This window comes from Belonocnema kinseyi, chromosome 4, assembly GCF_010883055.1.
Source record: "Belonocnema kinseyi isolate 2016_QV_RU_SX_M_011 chromosome 4, B_treatae_v1, whole genome shotgun sequence".
Classification (NCBI taxonomy): Eukaryota; Metazoa; Arthropoda; class Insecta; order Hymenoptera; family Cynipidae; genus Belonocnema; species Belonocnema kinseyi.
The window spans coordinates 82,538,123-82,557,717 of NC_046660.1; the positions used below are offsets into that span (position 1 = coordinate 82,538,123).

Sequence of the window (19,595 nt, forward strand, 5' to 3'; positions counted from 1 at the left end):
TTAAAATTGCTATAATTTCATATTACAACCGCAGTTTTTGAATTCGCAATTGAAAGACAATTTAATTTTTGAGGCCTTGAAACTAATGTTTTTGCTTCAAAAACTAGGACGTCAAAAATGGAGGGTAAAAAATGATAGTCAAAAATAAATGAAATAACCAGACATTGGTTTTTTTTAAAGGCCGCCCAGAAATATTTTAAGATTTATATTGAGAATTTTACAGCTAGTATTCTAAATAAATTGATAATCTTAATAACGTAATAATACTAATGGAAATCTTCCCGAATCGATAATTCATATATTGAAAATGTCAAGACATTTTCACTATTAAGTTTTTCAGAATTGCATGATTTGATATTAAAAACCTTGATTGTCAGTTTTGTATTTATTAATTTTAAACTAAAATATTCTTGATAGTTCCTCAATTTTTAGTTTAAAGGATTTGTAATTAAACAATAGCTCACTTGCGTATTTAACCAGCAACTTTAAAATTCAAAGTTTATCAATGTCGAATTCCAAAGTTAATTTAAAATGGCCCATACTGACGAATAAACTTTATATGTCATTACACCTTATTCAACAAACCCTACATGTATGCCATTATATTGAAAATATTGAACTTGTACACCAAAAACCAAAAATTTGAATATCTAACGGTTTCCTAACTATGGAAATTTAAATTTAGAGGAATCGTGTCTAAAATGGACACCTTAGCATTAATCAGCTTGATGTTTCAGAAAGGAAATAATTTATAGAAGAAGAGCCTGATAAACTGTATTTTGATATTTTTTCTACAATATCTAAATATTATTCAGTAACATTTTATCATAAAGTAGGATAAACCTATTATCACATTTTATCACGTCAATTTGAATATTTATAATTAAAAATTGTTTTTATCGGTGTGTTTTTCATTTCATAATACTTTTGCACAAAAAACGGAGGTTTCTTTTTTTTTAAACAGTTAATTATAAAAAACTGACCGCTTAAGAGGAGTGACCATTTTAGATACAATTTCTCTAATGATATATTATTACCTAAAACGTTGCTTTTACGTATAACATATGAATATAGCAATCTAATTTGTGTTTATGTACTTGAAATACTTTGCAACAAACTAGCTGTCGAGCATTTTATGTAAAATTTATTACGGTTATATGTATGAGTCCTTCATACTTTCACGTTTCAAGTTTATCTAACGCTAGTGAGGATTAACGGCATACTGGAGAATATTTAATTCTCAATGGGTCTGCCATCCAATGTACTGGGTAACTCTGAGTCGAAAACCCAAACAAACTAAGTAAAGTTATTATGTATTTATAAAAAATCATACACATTGAAATTAAAATTTTCTTTTTATTTCGCATAAGTTCAGTTAAAATTATCTTCGCAATTAATTTCTCTCTCACCAATTTGAACTAGATTAAATATATAATATTTTATCAAGTTCAAAATTATAAATCAAAAGAAAAGAAAAAATTCGTTAGGTTCTATCTTTGATTTCAAATTTTTTCTTAGCACAGAAAAAACGAAAGATAAAGTTTACATCGATTCCAGGTGAAATATACGCCGCAACAAAAATTCACCTTGCCAGATAAACTTTACATGAATCGAAGATAATTTCCGATTTTTAACCTTGCCTGGATAATCTTTGGCCTTATAAGCGCTCCATTTTTATTCGAGATGTAACGAGAATTACGACGCCAGTGCTATCTATCGTCGTCAAGAAAATACGGAAATGAAGAATAAAAATGGTTACATTTTTTCAAATAAAAACAATTCATTTTCAATAACAAAAAAGAATTTTTAATAAAATAGTTCAATTTTAACCCAAACAGTAGCATTTTTAACCAAGAGAGATGAAAAAATATAATTGAAAAAAATGTAATAGTAGACTTTTCAATTAAAAATAATGAACTCTTGGCGAAAAATAGTTTAATTTTCTTATTGGGTTCTATTAATTCAGTTCGCATTTAAGCGAAAGTACGGAAAAATGCAATAGGAGAAAGAGTGTGAATTATGTATTTAAATGCTTTGCTTATCAAATAAAATCACTAATATCATTTCGTGCAAGTATTTGAAAAAAATGTAATTAACACATAAAAGCGCTCGTATTAAATTCATTGCAGCTCAAAATTCATTGGTCGCACAGTGAGAATTTAAAAGTATTTGCCGTTTCTTATTTATTCCTTTGCACGCAGTTGCACATCTGGGCATATACGGGGAATGTATCATTTTGAGACTGAATTTTGGCTCATGCTGAAAGTTGTGGAGTGCTGGACCGCTCTGTCAGCCACCTGAACACCTGCCAAAGCAATTATTCGCTTTGCGATATTAGACTAAATAATTGTTAATAAGCAAACTAATTTGAATAATATTTGAGTAATTTTCAACTTTCTTTCATTTAACAAAGTGTACTAGTCACTATACCACTTGGTGGACTTCAAAGCATTGTTTAGATAGGAGTTTGACTAAAATTAATTAATTTCGGCGAAATCAAGTAAAAAAGCGTGATATAGCTTTGCTTTTAAGAAAGAAAAACCATTTATTTCATTATTCTTGACAAATTGGAAAATGTGCGGTTAGGCATATCCATCACGAATAATTATAACTTGCCGTAATTAAAGTTACAACCTCAATTGTCGGCGACTTTTGTCATAATACTTTTCGATAATAAGTGATTTTAAGTAGCTTGATATCAACTAAAGATGTATCAAAGAGACTTTAAAGGATTTTAGAAGACTTCAAGTGATCTTAGGATTTCTCAAGAAATTTTTTACGATTTCAAAAAATTTGAAAGGATTGTAAAAGAATGCAGAAAAATTGAACGATTTCAAAGGAATTTTAAAGATTTTTTTTTTAAATTCACAAAAGGTTTAAGGATTTTCAAGAGATTTGATCAAATTTTAAGGCATTTTAGGTGATTTTAAAGAATGTCAAGCGAGTTACTAAAAAGTTATTTAAAAAGATTTGAATGAATTTGAAGAGATTTCAAGGGATGTAATTTTTTAATATTCTAAGAAATTTAAGAAAATTTAAAGGATTTAAAGGAATTTAAACAATGCAATAACTTAAGGATTTTCAAAAGATTTTAAGGAGTCTAAAAAGTTTAAGAATTTTAAGAGATTTTAATTAATTTTAGTCAATTTTCACAATTTTTAAATGATATGAAAGAAGTTGAAAGGAGTTAAAAAAAATTCGGAGGACTTTAAGGATTTCGAAGAACTCAAGTGATGTTCATGAATTAATCACTAAGAACTTGGCGCAATCTTAAAATTCATTTTTAAAAGATTTAAAAATAATCCAACAATAGTGCAAAAAAATTTCATGAATTTCAAGAGATTTTATGAGATTTTACGACAGTTTTAGTGATTTCAAAGAAAGTCAAGCTAGTTATTAAAGCAGATGTAATGAATTTCAGGATATTTTAAGGTATTTAAAGAAATTGATTGATTTAAGGAGTCAAAGAGATTTTAAGCAGCCTCCGAAAATTTATAGGATTTTGGATTTAAAAGATTTGAATTAATGTTAGGCAATGTTACAATATTTCAAATTAGTTCAAAGAAGTTGAAGGGAGTTCAACAAAATTTGGGGGTGTTTAAGGATTTTCAAGAAATCTTACAAGATTTCTAAGAACTCAAGTGATTTCAAGGAATTACTAGGGACTTGGCGGAATCTTCCAGTTTCGTTTAAAGGATTTAAAAATAATTCAGAAATAATTCAAAAAGGTTAAAGGATTTACAGGTAATTTTGTAAGATTATAAGGCAATTTTAGTGCCCTTAAAGAATTTCAAGCGAGTTTTTGAAAAGTTATTTAAAAATTTTTTTAATGTATTTGAAATAATTCAAAGATTTTAAGGATTTTTAAGAGACTTAAAGGAATTTGAGAAAATTTAAAGGATTTTAAGAGATTCGAAATAATTTAAGTTAATTTTGAGAAACTTCGAAAGATTTAAAATAATTCTAAAAAAGTTGAAGGGATTAAAAAAAATCGGAAGAGTTTAAGGATTATCAACAAATCTTACAGGATTTCTAAGAGTTAAAGTGATTTTAAGGAATAACTAGGTATTTGACGAGATTTTAAAGTTTATTTTTAAAGTATTTAAAAATATTTCCATAAGTTTTAGTGACTTTAAAGAATGTTAAGCAATTAATTAAAAAGTTATTTGAAAAGATTTTAAGTTATTTGCAAAAATTCAAGGATTTTAAGGATTGTCAAGAGATTTAAAGGAATTTAAGAATATTTTATATATTTTACGTAATTATTAATAATTTTAGTCAATTTCGAGATACTTCGAAAGATTTGAAATTATTGCAATGAATTTGAAGAGATTTGAAAAAAAGTCGGGGAAGTTTAAGAATTTCTAAGAACCCAGTGGGCACAAAATTTGGCGACGTCTTTACGATATCGTTACGATATCTTCACGACATCTTTACGACATCCTATGTCCATGTCGTTAAGGTGTCTTTACGATATCGTAAGTAAGTCGTATGATCTGACGATGTCTTTACGATATCACAAGACACCGAAACGACATGGACAAAGGATGTCGTAAAGACGTCGTAAAGACGTCGTAACGATGTCGTAAAGACTTCGCCAAATTTTGTGCCCACTGGGAAGTCTTATAGGATTTCTAAGAAGAATAAAAGTCTTTGATAATTTTTGTTTTCTCAAAGTGCAAAAATGATCTCTTAAAATCTTTGAAAAACACACTTTCACGAACTCCCAAAATTCAAAAATTTTGACAGCCAACTATCCCAACAATGGAACCTAACCTCAATCACGGCACATTATATTTTTCCTTGGTGAATGGTCCAAATCGCACACTTCCCCAATTGCTAAAATTAAATAAAGAAATGACTTTTCTATCTGAGAAGGAAAGCCATATCACGATTTTTCACTTACATTCGTCTACAAAAATTAATTTTAGTCAAACTCCTATGCAATCAATGCTTTGCAGTCCACCAAGTGGTATGGCCTTATAGATTTCGACGTTACCGACCGAGTATGACTTAAAGTTAGAATCATGGACTTAGGAAACACGGGACTAGGCATGCCATCTTAACCTTGGCGAGCGGGGTTGAATCCACGTGAGGGGGGAGAACTCCATGAGTGGGAAGAGCTGCCATCTTACGATGTGCCATTTGATTATGCGCACGAGGATTTTGGCCGACAAACTGTGCATGAAAATATAAGCATGTGGGCGCTGTCATGTTCGTTCGGGGACATCAAGAGGTGGCGGACCTCCCCCTTCACTGCATCACCCCCGCAATGGCATGCCTAGTCCCTTGTTTCCTATGTCCATGGTTAAAATACTCAATGTTATATTAGTCATGGCCGTCGACATTTAAACTAGAGCCGGGATGTATAGCAAAAGTCATGACCGTCTACATATACAATTAGGTATTTTCACTTCAACCATCAACTAACTTCACTTCGTTAAAGGCTGAGGGGAAAACAATGGACCAAATACATGGAACAAAACTTTATTTTTGTAATATCTTTGTATTTAATAATAATTATTATCATTTTATTATTGCATGGAATATTAATTAAAAAATATAAATTATTTTTCAAATACACATATACAGAAAAAATGAGCTTTTATGAAAGTATTAGCAAAATAGGGAAAAAATGAGCTGGAAATTTCTTCGAATGCGCAAGCATCAATTTCGATTCAGACAGTCCGAACTTAGTTTTTATATTCCGGCTTTGGCGGTTTGTATGGTTTGAATGTCATGTCGGTTTTGACTAACCTAATATTTGGAAATTATACTACGCCAAGTAGAATTTTTATTTCAAGACACTAATACTCACTGGCAAATTGGAGGAAATTAAATATAGGTAATTATTATTAAAACTTACCTGCTTATCATCTATTTCGCCCAAATGACGCCTGACAAAATCATCTTGACAGGTAACTGACATTTTAAAGATAACACTTTACGTTGATCTCAATGAAAAAAATAGTCTCCAAATGATGAATTTCCCCTAGATTCTCATAATGAATCTGTGTGGCTTAAATTTGTTGCAACTCAATTGAAAATCAATTTTGGTGTACTTTGGAGGATTGGCGATTTTCTGTGTAAATGTATGTTTTCCATTTGTGATGTTACATTCTGCGTAAACCCATCACGCCTATATCACAAATCGTTACAAAAAATTTTTCCCTCCCCCTGAAAGGGTGACTTAGTTTTCAAAAGGTCGCTAAAGAGCTTGTCTTACTATTAAATTTTTTATTACACCCCATAAACAATACAAATGTTAAAGCCGTTAGCTGCTGTGTTAATGCGAAACAAGAGACAATATAAAATAAGGTGAAGAAATTTGTTATGTTCACGTACAATACGAGAAAGCAGGTCTTATCTGCCTTTTCCTTAGCCCTGGGGATTCTGTTGTCTTCTTCCTGAACGTTCATGTATTTCTCGAGATTCCCATGGGTACCTGAGACTTTAAAATTCGCCTTTCGATTCTTTGACAACAATGCTCATTTACATAAAGTTTTTCTGACATATAAAAACTTCCTACCAATGTGAAGAATAACTATATAGCATATGGAATGCTCTTATCCAGGAAAAGAATTTTATATATGTACTTGAAAAGTTAAAGGTTTCTTTCTCTAGGAAACATTTTGTCTTATAGTAAAAGTGCTCGTAAGCTTTAAAAGGAAGTTTTTATTTGCGAACCTGATTGCTATTTTGTTCCAACTTTCCAACCACAACAATGTCCAATTTCAAAGTATTTAAACTGAGAATCCAAACAAAAATCTGAAAACAGTTTAGAATTTCAGCGCACTCGAATTAAGTTGAATTTAATCAAATTTATTTGAAAGAGAAAGGACCCCGCACTAAATGTGTGGGAAAATGGCTTTCGGTGGATTTAGCTGAAACTTTGTAATTTTTAAGGTTATAAGTGCCTGATGAAATATCCGTAAAAAATCCAAAACATTGGACAGTTTTAGCGCTATGCGGTTCAGATCGTGGTCTGTCATATTTTCGCCTACACCGTTGACTCATATAGCGTGCTTCTCAAAACGATCAAAACCTAAGCACCCAAGATTTTAACTTGACTAATTAATCACTTCTTTAAAGGGAGGAATGGTACACAAATTAACATTAGTAACTAGTGCGCACATTCCGATAATAACAGTGTACCCTTCGCAAGAGGGCCGAACGCTAAGCATCCATGATCAGCGAACAGAACCAATCGTCGCTCATTTTGAAGTCGTTCGCTTTTTGCTTTAAAAGTGACAGTCGTTCATCATGCAGCATTCACTCATTATTTCCATCGACGACGGTATGTTTGTCCGTCATTTCTTTTGTGAAAGGCCTTTGAAAAAGTGATTTCTTAGTCAAGTTCAAATCTTCTGCGCTTAGCGTTTGCCCGTTCTGTGAAGCGCGCTATATGAGTCAACGGTGACGTTGACTCGTATAGTTTCGTATACAGACATCGCTTGTATCGCTAAAGCTACTAGGATTGGTTCGATTCGCTGATCATGGGCGCTTAGCGTTCGGCCCTCTGGCGAAGGGTACACTGTTATTATCGATGTGCGCACTAGTTACTAATATTACTTTGGATACTATTTCTGTCTCTTTAAAATTAATTACTTAGTCAAGTTCAAATCTTGGGCGCTTAGCGTTTGATCGTTTCGAGAAGCGCGCAATATCACTCATTGGTTTATATAAACATATTATTGACTACTTTCTGATGTGTGATTCTTATAGTGACATCGCTTTTGTCGCTAAAGTTACTAGGATTGGTTTTATTCGCTGACCTTGAGCGCTTAGCGTTCAACCCTCTTGCGAAGGGTAGAATGTTATTTTCGGTATGTGCATACAAGTTACTAATGTTACTTTGGGTACCATTTCTGCCTTTAAAGAAGTGATTAATTAGTCAAGTTAAAATCTAGGGCGCTTAGCGTATGGTCGTTTTGAGAAGCGCGCTATATGAGTCAACGGTGTAGGCGAAAATATGGCAGACCACAATCTGAACCGTGATTTCTATGTTGACATCGCTTTTTTAACAAAATCTGTTGTAATTCGTTTTATTCACTGATCTTGAGCGCTTAGCGCCGCATAGACCTAAAGCTGTCCATTTTTTTGGATTTTTTTTACGGATATTTCATCCGGCACGTATAACCTTAAAAATTACAAAGTTTCAGCTTTATCCACCAAAAGCCATTTTCCAATACATTTAGTGCGGGGTACTTTAAAGCAAATTCTAGTTTTTAAAGAAACTAGGAAAATTTAAGCAAATTCTAGTAAATTAAAAAGGATTCAGGGAAATCGGAGAAAAATTTTAACATTTTAAGTAAATTCTTGTGTACGTGATGGATAGAAAAACATTTGAAGTCCTTATATTGATAAATGATAAACAACTGGGGAAAGTAATACATACCAAATTAAAGTTGGAAACATTAATTTTAAAGATAGCAATTCCATCACATGAATTATATTTTCCATTATTCTATACTATATACTTTTTTAACACGCTGCAATTTTATTCAGGTAGTAATCTTCTAGTTCTTCTTCATTCATAATGTGTCCCCTAAGGGTTTACATGACTTCCATTCCTTACAATCTTTCCGTTTATATCTATATTTTTTTTAAAATCTTATCCTTTCTATATATATAATTATTTACAACTATTTACATAAAGTCTTATATCTAGTTTCTTATTTCTATTACCTGCGATAGCGCAATTTACGACTTATTAGCAAAAGAGCGATCGAACGAAAGCGAGAGTGCAAGCGAGAGAGAGAGAGCATGAGAACGCAAACGCATCTTAGTCTACTTACTCGTAACTTTTACCTTACTATTACTTACAATTTTTACGCTCTCAATTTAAGCGACTTCAGTTTCCTTTTTCTTTCACTTTTTTATACCTCTATTTATCTTTTTTCACGTGCATTCTTTCATTCCCTCTCATTCGCTCCTCTAGCACCCTCCAACTCCTTCATCCATTCTTCACCTAATCCATCTTGCCCTAGAATTTTAACTACATTTTCTTGCCAGCTTCCTTTATCTTCCATTCATCTCGTACATCCTTCCCATACATGCTCCCATGTTTCCTCCTACCATTCACATATTCTACACTTTCTGTTCTTTTCTTTTTCCCAGTACATCCCCTCCCTTACGTCGTTTCCCAATCTAAAACTTGTTATTCTGGACCACCTTCTCTCTCCCCATCTCTTTTCTAAACACTTTGGCACCCCTTCCTTTTTTATTATCTTATACCATTTATTGTATTCTGATTCCTCAATCGCCCCCCATCTTTCTACTTATCGTATTTCCCTCTCCCTTTTTCCAATTCTTCATAGTTTACTCCAGTCCCGTCTTCTATTTTTCTATCATTAAGGAACTCCCTCCTTTCTTCTTCCCATCTCGTTAATTCGATCGCCCTCCCTCTCCACTCTTCTACCTCCATCAAAAACTTTCTCGCCAACTCCCCTACCTGTCCCTCCCTTAGCTTCATCTCAACTTACCATGCCCTCTTTCCCGCTCTAATACTTAACTTATCCCTTTGCGCTTCTTCTCTCGCCATATATCCTGGCATCCTCCAGTCTACCCCTGGTGTCCACCTTTTATGCCTTTCTTGTAAACTCTCAATATCTTTCCATTCTTTCCATCCCCATATCTCTGCTCCATAATCTAATACCGGCGATACCAGCATATCAAATAACCACATTCTCCTTCTCAATTTTTTTTTAACCTTCTTTTTCCTATTCCCTATATCTGTTTCATTATCCCTGCTGTTTTTTTTTATCCTTTCTCTAATATGAGCCGTATAATCTCTATTCGTTTGCAAGATATATCCCAAATATTTATACTCTTTGAATTCTTCCAACTTTATTCCTTTCCATTTCCCTGTCAATTTTTTCTTCCTTCCCCTCCTTTTCTAAACCTCATTATCTTTGTCTTTTCTACATTTACAGTCAGCTCTTTCCCATCTAAGTATTTCTCTAATCCTGTAATTAATCCCGCCATCCCTTCTTCATCCTCTGCCATCAACTCTATGTCGTCTGTATATGCCAGTGTATATATCTTTTCCTTCCCTATCCTGTCTCCTCCCCAACCTTTTCACCTCATTTCTTCTTCCAAGTCTGATATTAATAAATTAAATAAAAGTGGGCTCAGACGACATCCTTGTCTCACACCTCTCACCAGCCAGAAAGTATCTCCTACTTGCTCTCCTACCTTTACCCTGCTTTTTGTCTCTCTAAAAATTTCTGATACTCTCTTTATTAATCCCGCTCTTATCGCCTTTTCCATCATAACTTTTTCTATTTCTCCTCGATGTAATGTGTCAAACGCCGCCTTTAGGTCCACGAACATTGCTATCATTGCCCCCTTTTCCCTTTTAATTTTCTTATTTACTAGATAGCTCAGAACATATATGTTGTCCATTGCCCCCATTCCTTTTCTAAATCCTGTCTGATTCGGTGACTCGATCTTTTTTTCTTTAACTTCTGTCTTCATCTCTCCGACAAAATAGTTACATATACTTTATACAGTGTTGGCATCAGCGTCACCCCCTATAATCTTGAACCTCCTCTCCATTGGCTTTCTTTACTATTGGTATAACTTCTACTTCTTTCCATATCTCTGGACACCCCTTTCCTCTCCATACTCTATTACACATTATCCATGCCCAGTCCTCTAGTTCCTCCCCTCCATATTTCCATACTTCATTTGCAATCTCATCAATACCAGGTGCCTTTCTATCCCTCATTATTCCTAAAACCTTAACTATTTCTTCCCTTGAAATGTCCTCTTCCTCATCTCTTTCTCTATCATATTTTCCTCCCTTTATAACTTTTCTCTCTACTCCTCCTAGCAAGTCCAACAAATATTTCTTCCATTCTATCATTTCAATATCTTGATTCACTCTTTTTATTCTTTTTCTTTCTCTATTTACTACCTTCCTTCCGTCACAAATAAATTCGTTGATTCCTTAGTTTTTTGTTTTCATCCTCTCTCGAGTTACCTTTAATTTAAAACAAAGTTTTAAGCTGTTTGGAAATTATTTTGTTCTTGAGAATTTCATTTCCCAAGATTGTCTTCTATTTGGAAATTACCCATAGATTCATGAAACAATAATTCAATACTCTTATTTATAAATATATTTTTATTCATACCGTAATTATTATTTATATTGATGCCCAAACGTAACATGCCAAGAATTTAATCACCTCGTGTACCGAATGACACTTTCGATAAAAAAACATAAAATATATTTTTGATTAAAATTAAGAGAATCAATCATTAGACGGTTTTAAACAAAAAGTTTTGTAAATCGAAGGAACCACTGAAAGAATAGTGAAAGTAATTGGACACATGAGAATTGCAACTGAATAATAGAGACCAATTTTGCGAAATTCTGTTTTCGACGATCTTAAGAAAGTAACCACTCTATTTATCGAAACATATTAAAGATATGTAAAAATAATAAATAACAAATGCCCTTATACAAAAAATTTTTTCTTACAAATTAGTTCACCCTCATGAAACATTGTAAAAATGGCCACATTCTATTATAATATTGAATACATTTTCTATCATGCAGTATCGAAATAATTTTCTTTTGTCCCTTATCCAGTTCTCATTCTCACATGTGCATACATTCTTAAATTCCAGTGTTAATCTTTTTAGCAACTTTGGCAAATCGAAGAATACATATAGATTGCAAATATTCAATAGCATCGAAAAATTAATTTTTATATTTTCGAGCATTTTAGAAAAATATGCAGTTTTAAAACTTATGAAATGGAAAACTGGATAAGGAATATTTAGTTTTTTCCCCTTCGGCCAAGTAGAAGGTTTTACCACATCTGTCATTTTTCTAGATACTAAAATATAGTAAAAACGCGATTTTTGTTGCCTTTAACCCCTTTTTTCTTCAGAGCTTTACGTAATTGGACCCTTTTATTGTCGGATTCGGAATGAGCGTCAGGAAATCTCTTAAAAGTGACCCAAAACATACTGCAGACAAAAAAAAAAGGTTAATTTTGTAGGCGACTAATCTTTCAGCGGACAAAGTTATAAAGTTTTCAAATAAAAAATAGCAAGTTAAGTCATAAAAAGGCCCATTATAAGATTCGTTTCTCATATTACTACTTATAAAAATACTACAAAAATTATGTTTTCAAGCCAACTCACTTTTCCATTATTCAACTAATACTGGTGGTATCCACCTCGTACTGGTTTTCCCTACGTTGCATGTTTACCATAGCTGATCGCGATACGCAATAAAGCCAGAAGGAAAGCAATTGCATTTATTACGACAATGTGTTCTTTTTAAAGACAACACATTTTTCTTGATTTTACAGGACGTAATTAAGTTGGAGACTCAGTATTGGATTTTGGTAGATATACCGCGCCAGGAAAAGCAGGAAACGGTGCCGGCCTTCGTCCTGAGAGCTTGCACCATTATGGAGAAAACCCATAAAAGCGGAGAGGGTGTGAAGACCACGGCTCGACTCGCAGAAGAAGCAGAAAGCAAAAGGGAGCGGATCGAACGCCTTGAAGGTACTTCTTAATTTCACATATTGCATTCGACATAAATATTACGAAATGTCTAGGCTCACCGAAAATATTTGTGCTATGCTCACCGAATTTCGGAGAACCTAGCCGTCCTTGATATTTCCCCCATGCTAAATATATCCCTACCGGGTGCTCTATAAACCTTATTGCTCAAAAGTATTACCTGGTAGGTCCACGAAAGATATTTTCTTGTATATACAACTCCGCATGAACGTGATATATTCTTAGTCTTTTATCTTTATTAGGAATATTTACAATTACACTGCAAGTTGGATTTAAGAACAGTTACAAGCATACATTGCACTGACCTTTATCGTAAATCCAGGCAATCTAAAAATAAACATTCAGGGCCGTGTAAACCATTTTCAATTGGAATACATAATATTCCGCAAGATGTGCGCTTGAGTTCCTACGCACTGTTCCCTTTATCGTTATGCTGCTGTTTGTCACGCATGACTAAGCACGGCCTCTCATTCGGTCCTGCGGTCCCCGCATAACCAAAATGCCGAGGACTGAAATTCTAGGAACATTGTATGCCCAGGTTACATAAATCCAGGTTCTAATATATTCACTCAACTCCCCTGAGCCCCTTTTGAGGTGTACCAAAAACTATCCCATGCAAGTGTAATAATGATTTTGCTTAGTATTGCCTTTAATTATTACTTTATTTTGATTTTCTCAAATCTTCTCATGAATAAGTAAGTTAAAAGATTCTATGCATTTTTTAATTAATTTTGAATGGCTTAAACAATTTTTATTTATTAAAAAATTGTTACTTTCATTGAATATCGTGAATTAAGGAAATTTGATTAATGCTATGGTCTATTTATTGAAATCAGACAGTTTTTTTTTCGTCAATATGTTGCTTTATTGTGTAGACAATTAATTTTTGTTTAAGAGGTCTATTTTTTTGACAGAAAAATCTCTTAAAATAATACCTACTTGCGAACTTTTTAACAAGTTTCAACATTTTAGCCTGAATCTTACTTTTTGCAAGTTACTTTCTATTCTTTAAATAATTTGAAGGGCGCAGGGGAATAAGGACTTCAGTCCAATCCAGCTGATTATGAGAATAATCAAATTCAAAGCTCGGAATTGTATCGTTTTTCCCCAGCACTGTAATTTATTATCTAATAATGTCGTGAATTATTGGTATTTTCTAAGCGCTTTGGCACAATTTATTAATGTGAACCATGTGAACATCCAGATAACAATCCTATGACGCACAGTGCTCGCATGCGTGCGAGGCACGCTATGCGAGACACAACGCACGCATGATGTCATCACCTGTCGTAATGCTGTGATAGGTAGCTAGAGTACGTGCGTAATGCGTCTCATATCCCCATCACGGCGTGCTTCACCTATGACTACGTATGACAGGTCATTCCTGCCGAAAATTAATTATTAATCCCATAATAATCATCTAATACAATCCTAGATATATTGTTGAATTGAAATATTTCAAATTCCCTCATATGGAATCGAATTTTTCGGATAAATCGAATTTTTCGGACTTTGCGTACTTATTTTTACATTCTCATTCCTAACAATGTAATGTAATCGTCCAAATTTACAATCTCTGGGTTTTAACGGATCTTTACGTTTCTGTATGTCTGTGTGTCTGTATGTATGGTTAGCTGAATGTTGTAGCCACGCTAACTTTTAAAGGATTTGTCTAATCGAGTCCGCATTTGATACACTTCTGAACGTCCCCAAAATAAAGGCTAACTTCGTTAATATGATACTTCAAACCAAGATTTAAAAGTTGAAAGCATTTTCAAAATTTTGAAATTTTTGTTTTAATTTTATAAATTGTTGTCAAAGTTTCTTATAGGTGGGTAAAAGACTTGCAAATTATCAAAATTTTCAACAGATACCAAATATATTTCAAAACTAATCTACCCGAATTTTTCGATTAGCCCAAAATTTAAAAAATTATAACATTTTCAATTTTTTTCAAAGTTATTTTCCAAATAAAATGTTTCATTTTCATGAAAACTGGAAAAGTTATATACTTTTCGAAAAATTTCAAAAAATAAAAAAAATTATTTTTTTCCTTAATCCAAAAATTTTATTCAAAATTTTCAGCAGATACCAAATACATTTCAAACTATTCTATTCGAATTTTTCGATTAGCACACAATTTAAAAAATTAGAGCTTTTTCAACATTTGGATAAAGTTCCGAATAGGTGAACGTGACAATTTCCTTCACACTGCGTATACTTAAGTATTTTGACGCGCTGATTACGAAAATGATAGTGAAAATTGGCGACTAGGCGATTTTCATGGTGAAATCGCGGAAAAACAATTAAAAAATATGGTTTTTCGCGTTTATCACAGCCAATATGCAAAATCTCGCAAAATGCTTCTAATAAAAGTTATCGATCATACAGAAATACACATTTTTTGTAGAATACATTTTTTTGTACGAGTGATAGTTTTCGAGAAAATTAGGGATTTCTCGATTTTTATGAAAAAAACCATAAAAATCATACTCTTTTCGTTTTCGAGTGTTAGCCGTCCCCCAGTGTCAGCAACCCGTTTTATACGCATAATTGAACCCGTTTCCTAAGTTTTTTCTGGTTCCAGTCACAGGGGTGCCTTCCCGCCCCCCATGACGCGTGGGAAAAGAGACAGGTGTGTGACCTTAAATTATTTCTGTGACCAGTCACAAGGGTGCCTTCCCGCCCCCACGACGCGTGGGAAAAGGGGCAGGGGTGTGACCTAAGTTTTTTCTGGTTCCAGTCACAGGGGTGCCTCCCCCCCCCCCCCATGACACATAAATTTTCACAAAACGTTTCTATAAAAGTTGCAGATCTTATCGAAATACACATTTCTTATATGATACATTTTTTTCCACGAGTAATAGTTTCCGAGAAAATCACAGATATATCTGATGAAATGTAACAAATTTACAAATTTCAATGCAATTAGCGACAGGTCTTTCTCCACCATCCGCGCTCATAATACTTAGTATACAATCAAAACAATAAATAGAATATAGTCAGAATTTCTAATTAAAATAAATTAAAATATATTTAAAAATCATAAAAGTAAAAAAAAACAATTAAAAAATTTTAAAATACAAAAAAAATGCTTTTCAAAATACACCAACCTTTCCGTGGTGAAAAGCGTGAGTAGGTACCCAACCGAAACCAATGGAGAATGCCAATTTCGAGTTTTCGGTTAAAAATTATGGAAAAGGCATTTCGGAAGAAAAGGCTGCGAATTGACTCAGATAAACGCAAAAAACCATTTTTGTTATGGTTTTTTCGCAATTTCACCATGAAAATCGCCGAACCGCCAATTTACACTATCATTTTCGTAATCAGCGCGTCAAAATACATAAGTATACGCAGTGTGAAGGAAATCGTCACGTTCACCTATTCGGAACTGCACCCTAAGATTCTTATGTTACATTAGGTAGAATCTTCTTTGAATACTGTCGAATGATTTTTAATATCTTTTTCGAATTCTTAGACTTTTTTGTTCCGAATTAGTTTTCCTGATTTTTTCTTACTTATTTCAAAAATGCACATAACATTTAAAAAGGAAATCTAGTAATTACATTCTCATACATGAGAGTGTAATGTAAGCGTCCAAATTTTCGATCTCTGGTTATTAACGGATCTTTACGTTTCGGCGCGCACAGAATCCGAAAATCATAAAATTTTGTCGGTGTCTGTCAGTCTGTACGACTGAAGAATTTGTCCAATCAAGTCCACATTTGATATACTTCTGAAGGTCCCCAAAATAAACGCTAAGTTCGTTAATCAGATATTTCAAACAAAAATTAAAAAAGTGAGTGCATTTTCAAAATTTTTTAAATTTTTGTTGTTGAAATTTTATATATTTTTGTCAAAGTTTGTTATAAATGGATAAAAGACTTGCAAATTGTCCAAATGAAATTTTTAATTTTGATGAAAATTAGAAAAGTTATATACTTTCCAAAAATTTGAAAATCTTCAAAAAATAGAGAAAATTATTTTTTTCATAGATCCAAAAATTTTCACTAGATACCAAATATATTTTTAAACTATTTTAGCCGAATTCTTCGATAAGCTCACGTTTTTTAATTAGAGCCTGTATAATCTAACAGTGGAACGCGAAGCGCGATTATGGCAATGAGAATGTAATCGTCAAGGCCGTAGGTGCTTTGAGAACCTTCTTTAATGTCAAAAAAAAAAGATTCAGCTTCACTTTATGATTGTAGCTTATGAGGGGTTTGAATTACAGTATTTGATATAATTATATATATATATATATATTTACAAAAAGAATGAAACGGCTGCGGCCACCACGGCTCACGGCTTCACGGCGATCATGCGCTTTAATCACACTTCGGACTTTCACGCCAGCCACCACTGTGATCACAGTCTTCAGAATTGTTTTTACGCTGATGCATAAAGTCTAAACGGTTGCCAGGTCTGCTATCAAAACGGTTCTCATCGCTACGACATCATAGGGCTGTTACGCGTGACAATAATTCTGAAGACTGTGTTCACAGTGGTAGCTGGCGTGAAAATCCGAACTGTAGTTCAAACGCATCATCGTCGTAGCACTTTTTTCCCGTCGCACACATCAGCACCGTGAGTCGCGGTGACCGCAGCCGTTTTTTTCTTTCCGTGTATACTTAAAAAAAGGGAAAACGATTAAGCTACCACAACAGGGTCCTATTAGGACCAGGAAAAATAAAATGTGAACATAATTTTGCAATATCTGAATAAGCAGTGCCAAACCAAGGTACACACAAAAAGAAATTGTAATAGGAATTTGATATAATAGTTTTTAACATAATATGTAGAAAAATTCGCATTGTGGTCTGTGCACAACTGTGGAGGGTAATGCAAAGACCGAGCACGGAGTGCGAGATAAATATATTATCAAACGCGAAGCGCGAGAATGAACAGTGGCGCGCCCTAGGCACGCTCAAACTAGCGAGCCGCGCGCGCAGCACGCTATGAGAAAGTGCCCGCAAAGCGGGCAGATTTTTAAAAATAAATGAATACATTTTTAATCTTTAATTGAATTTTGATCAATTTTATAATGATATTCATACTAACAAGTGAAGAAAACAAGTTTAAAATGCACGCTCAGTTGTTAAAAATGATGATGGCCGTCGCGCGACGCACTCACTTACTCCTCCCCCCCCCCTCCCCGACCCTCTTTGACTAACGCAGTCTCCCGCCATCAGCACGCGTCAATCCGTGTTTTAGTGCTCAAACTCAAAGTTTTCCCCCTTTTACTTCCGCGTTTTATTATAATATAGTTAAAGTGAAGTGTTTGCAGGTGTTGATGCTTTGTTTCTTTATAGCAGTTCCTTGGATCAACGCAGTTTTGACGACAATTGCGTTCAAACATAACCTTATTTTTTTCTTTTATTATCGTGTTTTTTATATTTCTAGAAATCTACTCAATCAAATAATAAAGCGATAATCTTTACTATTACTATGAGCAATTTCCCTAATTTGAATGAATGTCGCAAATTAATTGCATTTCTAAACATATTCGTTATTTGTAATTATTCTTATTTATTAAAGAATTTGCTCTTAGAGTAATCATAATAACAAAAATATTTTCAGAAATAAGTGTTTATATTTACTAATTAGACCATAGCATTCAGAAACATCAATAATTTGCCATATTATAAGATAATAATTTTTTTAACAAAATAAAAATGGTTTCAATAATTACACAGTCCCACACCAAAAAATTTCTGAGTCTTAGATGCCAATATCATATCAATAAGAGCTCGAAAATTAGCCCATGTATTACTCCATCAAGTTTTTCTCCTAACAATTCTGAATTGTATGATTTCATATGTCAACCACAGAATATAAATGCCTAAATACAGGCTTTTACAGAGAGCTTTTCTCGAAAAATGACCTGTTTCTTGTTTTATTGTAATTAATTAAAAAATTTAATGCATTTTGTGCGCCTGGGAAGTAGCAAACGGCCACCAGGAGTGCACTTATTGTGATAGATATTTAGGCCAGATCATTTCCGAATGAAACTAGAGTGTTATTTTTTCGACGATACTTAAAACGTCGTAAAACCCAGGATCGAGCTTAAGATTTGATTGAGTGCCTGTCATGCCTCACTGAACCTTCCCCATTGTAAGTGATAAGAACCAGTTAATAGAAATAAAAAATCATTAAAATATTTAGGAATTTAATTTCAATATTCTGCATTAGATGCATTAGATAACGACGAGACGATTAACAAAAGAAAGAAGAACTTCGGTTTATCCGTTCAATTTCTGTTGAGAGTTTTCGCAACTTATCCTCTCTTCTCAGATTCTACGACCAAAAATATGGAAGACTGATGCTACGTATTCTTGAATCGGAAAAATGTGGAATTGCAAGTTATTTAATTTTCAAGATAACAATTGAAGAGTATGCAATTCGCAGCCTTTTCTTCCGAAATGCCTTTTCCATAATTTTCAACCGAAAACATTTACATTTGTCATTTGATTTACGATTTCACATATGTAACTGAAATTGCAATTATTCCACTTTTTGTGCAAATTGTATATTTTTTAGAGAAATATAATCTTCGTGGTTGAAAACTTATTTTTGTAACGGTAAAATGATTTATTATACCTATTTATTGACAATATATCTTTTTTAGTTAAAAAATAACGTATTTCGTTGACAATGAATCTTTTTGTTAATTAATTTATCTTTTAGGTTGAAAATTAATTTTTTTAACTAATATTTTATTTGAAAATTCGAATTTTTGAAAAGTTATCTTTTCCAGTTGAAAATAAAAGTATATCGTTGAAAAAGCATGTGTTTTGTCGAAAATTCGTCTTTTTTGGTAGTAAATGGACCTTATTGGTTACGAAATTTTTTGTGATTCAATATGTTCATCTTTTTATTTCAAAATTCAACTATTTGGTTGAATGTTTAAATCTTATTAAAATAAATACGATTTTTTGAACATTCAATTTTTTGGGCAGAATTGAACTGGTCTTTTGTAAATTGAAATTTTTTTATCGAGATATCAACTATACCGCGTTTTTTTGAGAACTCGTCTTTTAGGATCGAAT

The 19,595-nt window shown here is 33.0% G+C and overlaps 1 protein-coding gene across 1 annotated transcript in view; it reads left to right on the forward strand.

Annotated features, from left to right (window-relative positions):
- Positions 1–19,595, forward strand: part of LOC117171383 — a 370,121-nt gene that overhangs the window by 327,836 nt on the left and 22,690 nt on the right. The window contains exon 5 of the mRNA XM_033358636.1: positions 12,330–12,528. Within this exon, the coding sequence (XP_033214527.1) occupies positions 12,330–12,528 (199 nt within the window). The remainder of the gene's footprint in view (positions 1–12,329; positions 12,529–19,595) is intronic.